The sequence below is a fragment of the Myotis myotis genome, unplaced genomic scaffold (assembly GCF_014108235.1).
Source record: "Myotis myotis isolate mMyoMyo1 unplaced genomic scaffold, mMyoMyo1.p scaffold_m19_p_9, whole genome shotgun sequence".
NCBI classification, from domain to species: Eukaryota; Metazoa; Chordata; class Mammalia; order Chiroptera; family Vespertilionidae; genus Myotis; species Myotis myotis.
This window is the reverse complement of record NW_023416401.1, coordinates 33,478,791-33,493,535: the sequence shown is the minus strand read 5'-3', so window position 1 is coordinate 33,493,535 and position 14,745 is coordinate 33,478,791. Positions and strand designations below refer to the sequence as shown.

The following is a 14,745-nucleotide window of genomic DNA, read 5'->3' as shown; positions in this document are numbered from 1 at the left end:
AGAAGTTCCTGACTAAGCTTAGGCATGACAGCCATTGTTCTCCTTCGAGAGGATGTTCTGGTGGGCTGTTATCCAGCCGGTGGGCCCAGGTCAGACCGCATGCTCTATGCCAGTGGGGCCTGTCACTATGCCCATAACAGTGTTAGCCAAGGGTGTGAGTGTGAAGTGACACGTCCTTGGAATAGACTCACATCCTTTTAGCATCTTTTGGATTGTGAGGAAAGAGAAGCAAATATTCTACAAGTAGTGGTCCTGTGAATATAATTTATTACCCTGTTATCTAACTCCAAGAGACTTATTTTGCACACATAGAATGGTAGTAATAGTAGGCCAAGGTTTTTTGGCAGTGTGTACCCTACTCCCCGAAATGCAGCATGAGTTGTAATCAGCCTACTGAAATCACCCATTTCTGATTATGAAGTTGCCATTCATTTCCTACAATAGGGATATATTTCTACAATGATGCCCCTCAAAGTCTTCAGTGATCATCAGTCCAAGTCACTAGAGTAAATTGTCCTTGTGGAATGCCTCCTTCACATTTAGCAGTACACTAATTGAAATGGTTCTGACAGAAGGTACAGGTACTATAAAACACTAACTTAAGATGTAACCATTGTAAACCATTGCTATATCAGAGCTCAGTTTTGTAGAATGGCAGAAGAAAAGATTTTTAAAAAGAAGCAATGAAATCCGGCAGTTTGCTAAGGATGAGTTGAAAGGATTGTCAGATTCCCTTAGTCAATGAACTTAGCCTATCAGTGCTATCACCGAAGGAAGATGTTATCACAGGTACTTGGCAACGCAGTTTATGTTACCAGATGCCATTTTCCCAACTCATTTAATTCTAGCCTTTGGGCCCTGACAATAAAAATGACAGCTCTTCATCTAAGGTGGGCTGTTATCCACACGGTGGTGTTGAACCAACTTCTCTCTTAAGCTTTTGACTAATTAGAGGAGTGTTTAAGAATCCGAGTTTATTTTTGTGTATGGTGTGAGTTGGTGATCTGGTTTCATTCTTTTGCATGTATCTGACCAATTTTCCCAGCACCATTTATTAAACTGGTGAACAAAAATAGATCCAGAGATAAAGAAACACTGAACAGACCATCCAACTTCAGAGGGAAGACAGGGGAGCAGGGAGAGGGGTAAGAGATCAACCAAAGTACTTGTATGCGTGCATATAGCATAACCAGTGGTCAATGATACTGGGGTGGTGGGGGCTTGTCCTGGAGGGTAGGAGTGGTGGCGGGGGGTGGTTGGGGAAGAAGGAGACATATGTGATACTGGAAACAATTTAAAAAAGTAAATTACTGTAGAATACAGTAATAAATGTAAAAAAAAAAAAAAGAATCAGTCAAAGTAGCATTTATCCCTTACCTTGTTGATATGATTGGATCCTGCCAATATTGACCTATTAGGAGATGCAACAGAACTATCCTATAGGCAAAGGCCCATGAAGGGCATAGTGGAAGTCTTAGGTTTGGGAAAGCTTTGGTAAAATCGTTTCTTTTTGTTAACTGAGCATTTAAAGATGCAGGCCAGTGAGCACAAGCCTCTTTTCATCAAATCTGTAACTTAACACTCATGACAGTAGGGACCCTGGAGCTTTGGTCACAGAGAGGGTTGTTTTGTGCTAGGTTTAGCTATTATACTTGGAAAATTTATGGGAAGTTTCTTTCATAATTTTACCATGATCTAATTCCAAGAGGTAATAGCAGAGAGGAAGAGAGTATGGTTTAAAAGAAAAAAACGACCAGTACCTTTGGTTTTTTTAAATCCTAGTATTTAATTCATGTGTGTATTCTCTTGGCTAAGGAATACTGAAATGATACAGGCTTATCTATACAGTGGAAAGTAGTTTTCTATTGAAATTAAGTTAGAACTGCATTGCTTGTTTAAATTGATATTTGAAGCACTTGGTTATTTTATTAGTCAGTAAAATTGATGAAAACCTTAGGAAAATGCTTAAGAACGGTCCTCGCAGACTGTGATTAATAAGGAAAGAGGCAAAGAGATGCATATTAATCTGTTTATGTATATGGGATCTAGAGCTTATTAAAATTTTTTTTATAAACATTCAACTAATGAAGCATTATATAAAATTAGACATTTCCTTTACACTGTGAAAAATGTCTGGACTGAAAAAACCTTCAAGGTTATTTCTGAATAGCATTTTCCCTATCACTAGTAACTTAAGTATAAAAAATTAATTTTGGCCGAAACCGGTTTGGCTCAGTGGATAGAGCGTCGGCTTGCGGACTGAAAGGTCCCAGGTTCAATTCCGGTCAAGGGCACGAACCTGGGTTGCGGGCACATCCCCAGTAGGAGATGTGCAGGAGGCAGCTGATCGATGTTTCTCTCTCATCGATGTTTCTAACTCTCTATCTCTCTCCCTTCCTCTCTGTAAAAAATCAATAAAATATATTTTAAAAAAAATTAATTTTGTAATAAGGAACATTCCGTGAGAATGCCACTCCAGTTTCTCTGGGGCTGTTTTCATCTCACTTGGCCTTGGTTTCTCAAGTTATTATAGGATGGAGTAGCATGAACAATCATTATCAACTTCACTTTGTGGTTTTAGCAGATACTTGGCCGATGAATCCCCACTCGCATATATAAAACCAAAACATGATTTCACTGTGGATGTTTTCATTTGTTGGAGGTTGCAGGGAAAGGCAGTGGTCCAAAGTTCTCTCTAGGTTCTAAGTGATGAGATAATGAGGAATGTATGCACAAATGGAATCAGTAATTGTCCAGGCAAATTTCCAGTGGTTGCAGAGATAGAGAGGGTTGTCTGGGAAAGCTGAGCGAGGGGACATGTCCTGGGAGCCCTCTTCTCTGGAATTAGGAAAAGGGAGAGGATTCTTTTGAGCATTTATCTCAAGATTAAATACATGGGATATTTATTGTATTTTATATTCCTTGGTCATATTTTAGGTATCTTTAACCATCCTAATTTCTTACTATCTTCTTCATTTTTTTGGTAGAAACTCTGTAGTAGAGTCAAAGCAGCATCTGTTTAGATGTCAGACAGATATGAATTCAGGTGCTAACATCAAATCTTGATTCTGGTCAAACTATTGAACTGACATTGCCATGATTTTTTTTAAAATCTGTGTATTAGGGGAAATAGTACTTAGTCCACAGGATTGTTTTGAGGAACATAGAATATATATAAAGGAACTCACATCATGAGAGCACACACAGTAAATGGTAGTGATTATTTCTCAAATTTTCATGCTAATTTAATACTAGAGGCCCGGTGCATGAAATTCGTGAATTGGGGAGGGGGGTCCCTCAGCCCGGCCTGCACCCTCTTGTAATCTGGGATCCCTTGGAGGATGTCTTACTGCTAGTTTAGGCCCGATCCCCTCAGGGATCCCTCTCACAATCTGGGACCGTTGTCTCCTCACCATTGGCCTGCCTGCCTGATCACCCCTAACCACTTGCCTGCCTACCTGATTGCCCCTAAATGCTCGCCCACCTGCCTGATCACCCCTAACCACTCTGCCTGCCTGCCTGATTGCCCCTAACTGCCTTTGCCTCGGCCCTCACCACCATGGCTTCGTCCAGATGGACGTCCAAAATGACATCCAGAAGGTCGTTCGCTGTTCAGTCTAATTAGCATAATACGCTTTTATTATTATAGATTCCTTACCTGTTGTAGATCACTTTAAATTCATATATGATGGCCACAATTCAGGAAAAGAAAAATCAAAATATATGGATCAAAGGTATTTATGAATATACCAAAGCACCTCATTTTAGATTAGGTTCTTCCCGAAATCATAAAAAGTAAATGCTTTTAGAAAAATTTATAGCATATGGTGCTCAATAAATATTATGTATTTAGTTTTATTCTATCTTCATCTTCATTTCACAAACAAGTTTAAGCTTTCTTTGTATATATTCTTTCTTTAAACCCATTCAAAATGCTTATATTCCTTGTATGTCATTTAGATTTCTAAGCTTGAAACTATGTGTCTGGAGCTCAGGCTAAGACATTGTGAGGGGTGGGAAAGAAATACTTCAGTATTGACTGCATGAACTGTATACAAATCAAAACTCAAGAGACCTGGAGTTCTGCTCAGAAGTTTATGCTCTTTCATCATTATATTATTTTGTGGTGAATTCTCAAGCATTTACTCTTATGTTTTCCAACTATATAATTATAAATTAATTTTTAACCCTAACTGGTTTGGCTCAGTGGATAGAGCGTCGGCCTGTGGACTGAAAGGTCCCAGGTTCGATTCTGGTCAAGAGCATGTACCTGGGTTGCAGGCACATCCCTAGTAGGAGATGTGCAGGAGGCAGCTGATCGATGTTTCTCTTTCATCAATGTTTCTAATTTGCTATCCCTCTCTCTTCCTCTCTGTAAAAAATCAATAAAATATATTTAAAAAATAAATAAATAAATAAATGTTTTAAAGTATATGTATATATAACATACATATCTTCACGTTCAGATTGGATTGTTTTTCCACTTATACGTATATGGGATATAAAACTGAAAGTAACAAATAACAAATATGGAAAAGAAACAAACAAAAATGTATAGACACAGATAACAGTATGGTGGTTATCAGAGGGGAGTGGGAAGTAGTAAAGGGTAAAAAGGGTCAAATATATGGTGACGAAAAGAGATTTGACTTTGGGTAGTGGTACACAATGTAATATACAGATGCTATAGGATTATACACTTGAAACCTATATAATTTTTTTAATCAGTGTTGCCCCAATAAATTTAATTTTTAAAAAAGATTGGTTTCTTATAGCAGAGTCCCAGATAAAAGAGGCTTAAATAAAAGCATTTTATTTATTTCTAATGAAAAATTTGGCAGTAGGCAGCTCAAAGCTGGTATGGTAACTCAGTGATTATCAAGAACTGTAGCTCATTTTTCATCGTTGCTTTGAATTCTTAATGTGTAAGAGCCTCATGTTTCATCATAGCTGCATGAGCAGCAAATACCCTGTCCTCAGTCCACTAATAGGAAGGAAGACAGAACACAGATGGTGAGCCCCTTCTTTATAGGCACCCTCCCAGAAACTCTTCTTAACTTCTCATCTTTTCATCCATCACCAGAATGCAGGCACATGGCCACATCTGCAGAAGAAGCTGGAAATTTTATTTAGGCTTTAATCTGAGTGGCCTTATACTCTGATAAAATTTAAGGATTTTATTACTCCAGAAGAAAAGGAGACCAGATATTGGGGACAAGTAGGACTATCTATGACATCTGAACTTCACCAGATCTTTTAAAATTCACTTATCTTACATTTTTCCCCCTTATTTTCTTTCCTAAATAGATCCCATGCGAGGCCCAAGAAAACTGGAAGTGGTAGAAGTCAAATCTCGACAAATCACTATCCGCTGGGAGCCATTTGGATATAATGTGACTCGTTGCCATAGTTACAATCTCACAGTCCACTACTGTTACCAAGTAGGAGGACAAGAACAGGTGCGAGAAGAAGTAAGCTGGGACACAGATAATTCACACCCTCAACATACGATCACTAACCTCTCACCATATACCAATGTTAGTGTGAAACTCATCCTCATGAATCCGGAAGGAAGGAAGGAAAGTCAAGAACTCATAGTACAGACAGATGAAGATCGTGAGTACTTTTAAATATGTTTATCTGAAATCTATATCCTTTCAAGAAAGCAGCTTCTGTTTCTTTTTTTAATTGAGATCTTTATAGTGAAAATAGAAGGAAGAACTATCTACTGTGTTTAATAATAAAATATAAACATGTATCTATGCTTCTGTATACTTAAGCACTGATTAAAAAGGGTATAGGGAATAAAGAAGTAGAAGTGTATTTTAATTCTTTATGAGTCAGATAGTCACATTTCTATGTAAAATAACTCTATATTGCTCTTCATTCAAGGTTTAGTATCATGTTGAACTAAAGAGTTATTATTTTGGGTACTATTACTTATATGAAATGCATATTTAAATATATTTAAAAGGCATTCTGAAACACTTTTCATAGTTCAGATAAAAATTTAGCCCAAAAGAGAGGCTGCCCTTGCTTTTCAGTGTAGTGCTGAGAAATTACCTCATTAGGTTTTCGGTCATGAAATAGATCATATTTTCCCATAGGAACAATGTAGTAATTGGATATTACCTTAATAAACAAGAATTTAACTAATATACTATGCACATTACCAGAAACTCATCAATAAAGTGAATATACAATTAATCTCTAAAATAACTTAAAATAGTAAAATTATACCTTGAATATCATAGCATGGATATAAATGTCCTTTTATACTGATTATACAAGTGACTCTCATGTACAATCACATGTTCATACAGCACATAAAATACAGTGGTAGTATGTCATATATTTGACCTGGAGTTAATTTGTCAGGCATCAGAATAAGTTTCAAAAGAACTTGGAAAGCTCATTAAATGAATATACTTACTTATTCCTGGGGAAACATATACTTTTACTTTTTTGTTTCTTCACGTAGCTGATTATGATCTTGATGATTAATTATAACAAATTAAATATTTATGACACTATTATTTCATGTAAAGAGCTAAAAAGGTGCTTTAAGTATTTATTGCCTATACAATACCATGCATATTGCTAAAGAAGAAAAATGTGGAAATAAGGCATTCACCCCACATCCTTCTCTTTTATTGTATATCCCCATAAAGTTCTTCCATACCTAAAATAGTCGGTTGCTGTCAAATAGTGGTTTTATTACAATTACTAGTGGCCCAGTGCATGAAATTCATGCACTTGGGGGTGGGGGGGGGGGCGGGGGTGTCCCTCAGCCTGGCCTGTGCCCTCTTGCAGTCCAGGAGCCCTCGGAAGATGTCCAACTAACAGCAGTTGGACATCCTTAGTGCTGTTGCAGAGGCAAGAGAGGCTCCCGCCACTGCCGCTGTGCTTGCCAGCCATGAGCCTGGCTTCTGGCTGAGCGGCGCTCCCCCTGTGGGAACATACTGACCACCAGGGGGCAGCTCCTACAACAAGTATCTGCCCCCTGGTGGTCAGTGCACATCATAGCGATCAGTCATTCTACCATTCAGTTGATTTGCATATTAGCCTTTTATTATATAGGATTTTTGTTAAGAGTATTAGTTTATATAGTGAGTCAGGGCTGAGACTGGAAGTCTTATTTCTAATTCTCCAACTGTTCCTCATCTCCCATGAAATAAGAATGAAGGTGTCAGCATTGTCAACAGGTCATCTCTTGACCCTTTCTCCCCTGCATTTCAATGTTTAATTTGGTCCTGACTCCTGTTGTTTCTACTTCCATGATATTAGATTGCTCTTGTCTCTCAACTTCCACAACCTATATTCAGATCCTCATTATTTTATACTGAAATTTCTGTAATAATTTCTGCGCTTTCTTTGTGGTCCCAGCTTTTTCCCATCCTAATGCCACCCTACTCACTAAACTCATCTTTGAAATATATTTGCATCTTGTTTCTCTCTACACAAGAACCTTCAATGACTCTCTTTATTCAAGTCTTGACTTTCAAGGTCTTCTGTATTCTTGACTTATGCTCTAGAATTACTGACTTCTTCACCGCAGTTCATTCTACTAAAATGTCACCTCAGCATTGGTCCTATATGCCACACTTTTTATCCTGGGCTCTTCCTCATTTCCCGTTGTCATCCACCACCTACCTTTCTACATGGCTGCCTCTCAATTCCATCTCCTCTGCTACCCAGTTCTCCTCAAGTATCAGGTCCTTCATAAAGCTGTTATTATTTTTAATCATTTTTGTGTTTTATTGTGTGAATATGAAATAATTTATTAAACTCTTTGGTTTATCTCAATTTTATTGGTTTTGTTTTAAAATGCTGCTATGTCAACATCCTAGTGTATATCTCCTGGTACTATGTACAAAAATATTACTAGGGAATATACCTGGAGTTTGAGTTATTAATGTTGTATGATACCAGCCTCCTTAAATTTACTTAAATACAACCATTATTTTCTACAATGGCTGTACCATTTTATACTCTTACAAGCAATTTGTGGCAATTCTTATTTCTCTGTGGATGTCTTAATTTATTTTTGAAGAATGCAAAAGCTCATATGAAAGATGATATTAATTCATCTAATTGATTCAAACTTTAAAAAGAATGAGGGAATTGTTTTTCTTTATAAGGACAGTATAGTCAAAATGTTTTGAATTTTAGATTTTTTTTAAAAAGTCAGTGTGTCTATGGATTATTAAAATATTGTGCCTCAATAGAGAGTTAACTACCTATCAAGTCTAGAAAACTCTTTTTTTTTTTTTGGTTTGTTACTTAAACATTTATTGGTTTTTCCCCCTTCTAGTGCCAGGTGCTGTTCCTACTGAATCCATTCAAGGAAGTACCTTTGAAGAGAAGATATTTCTTCAGTGGCGAGAACCAATTCAAACATATGGTGTCATCACTTTATATGAGGTAGTATATACATTTGCTACTAATTTAATTTTTATTATAATTGCTATGATAGTTAGTCTATCATAGAAATGCATAATGGCATCATGTTTTGAAGAAGTCTAATTCTTTGAGTAGTTATAGTGATTACTGTATAAAACAAAAAAATAAAAATGAGTTTTTGAATTATGTATGTTTTTAAGATGCATATTTATAATGATTTGAATGTTTCCAGATTATATAATATTCATAAAAATAGATGATAATATATTTTTTAATCAACTTTATTAAAAACAGTATTTTGAAGTATACATTGATTAAGAGGTACCCCACAGAATCCTGTTCTTGCTGATACAAAATATTTTACTACTGAATCACAGAAGAATGCTGATTATTCAATTAGCAAAGTCAATAGATGTTGTCTCAGAAGTAACAATAGAATGATGTCTTTTGGCTTTTTAGTATTAGCAAAACATACATTAAAACTTCTGTGACATGGTTTTGTCTACTGAGGCATATCAAATGGTTGAATAATAGGTAACAGAAGACTTAGATGAATTGTTCAAGGAAGAAAATAATAGCAATAACGGGGTGACAGTCATCATCAATCTATATGAGCACCATTTTATGATGCCTATTGTCATAGAAACAAGCAGGTGCATTTTTAAGCTAGCATTTATTTGAATGCAAATTCAACAAAATTATATGTTGTTTGGCTTCTGAAAATCGCGACAGTTCCTCCTACGGCATCTCTGCTTGAATACCTTTCAGAACTACTGACAAAAGCCTGAGCAGAAGAGCTGTCAGACAGTAATCACTGCTGAAGCCCTTTCCTGACCCAAATAGCCTCACATTGATGTTTCCTTCTAACTTTTGAAAATTGGCATTGAAATGCAAAAAATATATATATTGTTAGTAGAAAGCTAAATAAAGTAAGATAAGAGATAAAAGAAAATGGCTATCAAGTTAAGTTATTGATGCTTTTTATTGGCTGCTTCATTATAAAAGAATCAGGTATCATGAAAATCATGGCTAGATCCAAAGAGCTAAGTTTTATAATTAAATCAAATAAGTTCATACTTTTGTTTTCAATTAACAGAATCTTTTAGTTAATATTTTTGGCCATGACAATTTTCATTTCTCAGTTTGGGGAATTCTTGCAATCAGGAATAGTAGATTTTTATTTTTACTTTTATTTTTTTGCCAGAAAAGATACAGAAATATAGTCTTTAAAATCAACTGAAGTTCCAAGAAATAAGTCCACCTGTCCTAAGGTTCACATGTTGTTATCTAGACAGACTGATCTCAGTGAACATATATCTTTGTGTAATAAAGTAACTTTAACATATAGAAAACAATAGGAATAATAATTCAAAAGAAGAACCCATTAATCTCCCTGACTTTAGCAGCTAGGATCTCCCAGTTGAACACTGATCTAAATGCTACTACAATGGTGATATGTGAATGTGTCATAAATCAGAGTTTTAAAATTCAGCTGTAGGCAAGTAAAGCAGGTTGGTTCATTTTTCTGGATACCAAAGAGAAAATGTCAAATATGTGAATCAGGCCTAAGTAATTAAATATAAGCTTTCTGCCCAGATGGCATGGCTAGTGATTGACTGTTGACCTATGAACTAGGAGATCACGGTTCAATTCCCAGTCAGGGACATGCCTCAGTTGCGGGCTCCATCCCCAGTGGGAGGTGTGCAGAAAGCAGCCGATCAATGATTCTCTCTCATCAATAATGTTTCTATCTCACTCTCACTCACCCTTCCTCTCTGAAATCAATCAAAATATACTTTAAAAACTACATATATATACATGTAGTTTTTAAACTACATATATGTATATATATGTAGCTTTTAATATATATGTCTCATATGTAATAAAAGCCTAATATGCTAAGTGTTTGACCGTTTGACCAGTCGCTATGACACACACTGACCACCAGGGGGTGGAAGCTCTGACTAGTATGTTAGCTTGCTGCTGGGGTCCGGCCAATCAGGACTGAATGAGACAGGCCAGACACGCCCTGGAGCCCTCTTGCTGTCCCTCTACGGCCCTGATCATGCACTGGTGGAGTCCCACAGCCTGGCCTGTGCCCTCTTGCAATCTGGGACCCATTGGGGGATGCCGGAGAGCCGGTTTCGGCTCGATCCCCACAGGCCAGGCCAAGAGACCCCACTGGTGCACAAATCCATGCACCGGGCCTCTAGTATCTATACTAATAAAAGGATAATACGCTAATTAGACAGAGAGACCTTCCAGACATCCTTCTGGACAAAGCCATGGTGGTGGGGCCAAGGCAGAGGTGGTTAGGGGCAATTAGGCCAGGAGGGGAGGGCAGTTAGGGCTGATCAGGCCAGCGGGGGGCGGGGGGGAGTTGGGGGTGATCAGGCCACAGGCAGAGTTGTTAGGGGTGATCAGGCAGGCAGACAGGTGAGCGGTTAGGAGCCAGCAGTCCCAGATTGTGAGAGGGTTGTCCAACTGCTGGTTTAGGCCCAACCCCACAGGGATCCGCAGTCAGACATCTTCCGAGGGGTCCCAGATTGGAGAGGATGCAGGCCGGACTGAGGGACACACATCCCCGTGCATGAATTTCATGCACCGGGCCACTAGTGTGTGTGTGTGTGTGTGTGTGTGTGTGTGTGTATAAAAGCCTAAGCAACTATTACAACTGGATGACCACCTGGTAGCTATGACACACATTGACCACCAGGAGGCAGACGCTCAACACAGGAGCTACCCCCTAGTGGTCAGTGCTCTCCCACAGCCAACCTCCCATGGCCGGCCAACCTCCCAAGGTTCCTCCCCCTGGCCAGCCGGCCTCAATCAGGACTGGGCAAGATGGCTCCAATCAGTGGCCAGGCCAAGGGACCCCCCACCCATGCACAAATTCGTGCACCAGGCCTCTAGTATGTATGTGTATATAAACTAGTATATATAAGTTTTCTGACTACCAAATCTTTCTCTTCTTTGCCCATGTTTTCTAGAAATAGGAAGGAGAGAGTTCCAGGCTCCTCAAGGTAGGCCTTAGATGAGGTCTCAGGAGGGAGCTCTTCTTTAGCTAAGAAGCTCTGCACACTGTGATTCATTCAGCCTGGACCAGAGTCAGTGATAGACTGAGCTTCCTCCTGGAGCCAAGGACTGATGTTGAACCAGACTCCGTCCCCACTCTGGAGGACTACAGTCTCCTGGGACAGATATCATGCTAAAGAAGTAGAATGATAGCCCAAAGGGAAGCAGGGGCTTTAGGAACAATGTATTCTGTCATAGAAACACATATGACCACAGGTAAAAACTCAAAGGAGAGCTTAATTATCATAGTTGGAAAAAAGCTTAGCAAAAAATGATGCAGGTATTTCTTAGGCAGGGTGCACTCTTGGGTAGTTTTAGAAGGAGAGAAGGAAAACAACTTGAATGGTATAGATGTTATAAATGAATATTCTACAAGTTCATTTTATTCTCAAGTTTTCTCTTTACTTTACTCTTATGAAAGACACACCAACCATTAATGACTAGAAAATGCTGACAATGTCATTTTTGTTAGGAATTATGGCAGTTAACAGCATTCACATATTCTTCTGCTGTTATTCTTTGCCCTCTCTTTTATGATCCCTCGACGTCCACCTTTAGCCTCTGAAACTAGCCTTTCCTTTCCTTTCTCCCCACCTTTGTTCTAGCTCCAACCCTGCTCATACCTTATGTCCTAATCAGCCACTTAATTTTATCAGTCATCTTCCTAAAACCTGGACTGATAATTGCATTTTTCTCATTTTAATGAAATTATAGTTGTAATGTTGCTCTTTGAAAGGATATTTTAGTACAGACGTATTCAAAATAACATACCCTTGCTTCCCCATTTCACTTTTCAGAGATTACTGAAAAATTATACAAGATAGAAATTGCAGTGAAAGTTTACTTATGAATACAAGAATAATATGCCTTATAAGACCCCCACTTCACACCATACAAAAATAAATACCAAACATATTCATGATCTAAACACAAAAATTAAATAGTAAGAATATATGAGGAAAATAGGGAAAACATTTTTTTATATAGCTGAACCTCAAACAATATGAGAGTTGAAGTGCCAACCCACTGCAATTGAAAATCAACATGTAACTTTTGACTCCCCCAAAACTTAACAGTCATCCCTTAGTATCCACAGTGGATTGGTCCCAGGACCCTCTGGAGATAACAAAAACCTCAGATGCTCAAGTCCCTTATATAAAATGGCATAGAAAAATGCATACAGTTGGCCCTCTACATCTGTAGGTTTGTGAAATGTCTTATCAAAATTTAAACATTATATATCAAGCCTATTTCTAGAAGCTTATCAGTCAGTAATACTCCCAAATGAACAAGAATATATATTCAAGTATTTTAATTGTAACTCACTAAATAGCTCTTGATGGCCTAGTGAGAAAACTCCAGACCCCTGGTCATGAAAGTAACATATCAACCGGTTTGTTTGGTTTTTAATTTAGTATGTGTAAGGTATTGGAAGAAGACAAAAGTATATAAAGTACTGCCCCTTCTCTACAGTCCTAACAGCAACTAACTACAAAGAGAATGAAGTACCAAATGCAAATAAACTTAGTGTGTGACTGGAGTATAGAGTGCAGTGTCAGCTGAGTGGGGCATTGATGGATCAAGAGTTGAAGGAAGACACTTAAAGATCCCACCTGGATAACTGGGCTCAGATAATCACTATTGACTGAGATAGGTAGTAGTACAGAAAGAAGTAGAATCTAGGGGTCATGTTAAGAAGTTTCATTGTAATAGTCAAGGCCTCCCATGATCTAATCCCAATTTATATTTATTACCACATCTCTCATTATTTTTCTCCTTGAATTTAATAAGCCATGTATATGGGATATTTTTTCTCCAAAAATCTTCTGAAGTATCCCATCACCCTGCTTTTTCCAATTCAGGAATCCCCTCTTATCTGTAAGGAATATACCCCAAGACCCCCAGTGGATGCCTGAAACTGCATAGTACCAAACCTTATATAAACTATGTTTTTTCCTATACACACATATCTTCTTACATAAAGGAAGCACTTCACGGCTTCTCTTTGGCATAGCCAAATTGCCAGTATCACTACTCTTGTGCTTTATTACATAAAGTAAGGATCATTTGAGCACAAGCATTGCAATGCCAGGACAGTGGATCTGATAACTGAGAAGGCTGAGTGACCAACAGGTGGGGATTGTATTCAGTGTGGAGATTCTGCACAAAGGGATGATTCATGTCCCTGGGTATGATGTAGTTCATCATACTCCTTAGAAGAACATGCAATTTAAACTTAAAAATTATTTCTGGATTTTTCCATTTAATATTTTCAGACTATTGTTAACCCTGGATAATGAAACTATAGAAAGTCAAACTCCTCTTCTACCCCCGCCCAATATTCTTTATCTTAACCAGCTCTCTTTCTTCTATAGAACCTAGTGTTTTTAAATTATTTACTTACTTATTGTCTCTCTACCCAGCTCCACCCATCCTAGTCCAGATTCTTAGTTACCTGAGGGCAGGGTTGTGTCTATCTGCTGACCACAGTGTGTGTGTCCAGTTAATCAACATTTGAATGGGATGAATGAATCTGAGTAAGTAGAGAAAACAGGACAGAGCTACTCTGTGGTATTCCAGGCAGGCAAAAGTTAGTGAGCAAAAACAGGGTGAGAAAAGCCCAGGAAGTGTTCATAGAAGACTAATCAGGACAGAAGGTAATATAATGTCATCATGTCAAGTATTCAGATATAAAGTCTGGGGAGGGCAGGTCTTAAACACAAAGTTAGGGAGCTTGGACTTTGTCCCATATACATTTGTGTCCCATTAAAGTTTTCAACAAGACAGCAAAATGAACAAGACGATTAATCTAGTCCTGGTGGGCAGTGCTAGTCCTTATTTTAATTATACTGTAACATCATTGTTGAATTGCTTCTCCCCTTCCCCACCAGACTGTTACCTCTTCCAGGGGAGGTACCAAGTCTGAATCTCTATATGAGACCCCAGCTCAGGGCACAGTGCTTGGGACATAAGGAGGCATGCAGTTAATATGTTTCGAACGGCTGACGGAATGAATAAATAAACTTTGGGGGACCAATTATGCTGCCATAGCTTAGCTCTTCTTCTGGGGCTATTAGAATGGAGGACTAAGTAAGCACTTGAGCACACAGCAGTGACATTGCTGAGTCCCTCCCACAGCAGCTGGGTGGTAGACATGGTCTTCTCTCTCTCTCTCTCTCTCTCTCTCTCTCTCTCTCTCTTTAAAAAAATATATACCTTATTGATTTCAGAGAAGAAGGGAGAGGAGGAGAGAGACAGAAACATCAG

General features: G+C 38.2%; 1 protein-coding gene across 12 annotated transcripts in view; it reads left to right on the top strand.

Annotated features, from left to right (window-relative positions):
• PTPRM (protein tyrosine phosphatase receptor type M) overlaps nucleotides 1-14,745 on the top strand; it is a 666,818-nt gene that overhangs the window by 384,424 nt on the left and 267,649 nt on the right. For all 12 annotated transcript variants that reach the window (XM_036321438.1, XM_036321437.1, XM_036321435.1 and 9 more), the window contains exons 8-9: nucleotides 5,308-5,616; nucleotides 8,315-8,424. In XM_036321438.1, the coding sequence (XP_036177331.1) occupies nucleotides 5,308-5,616; nucleotides 8,315-8,424 (419 nt within the window). The remainder of the gene's footprint in view (nucleotides 1-5,307; nucleotides 5,617-8,314; nucleotides 8,425-14,745) is intronic.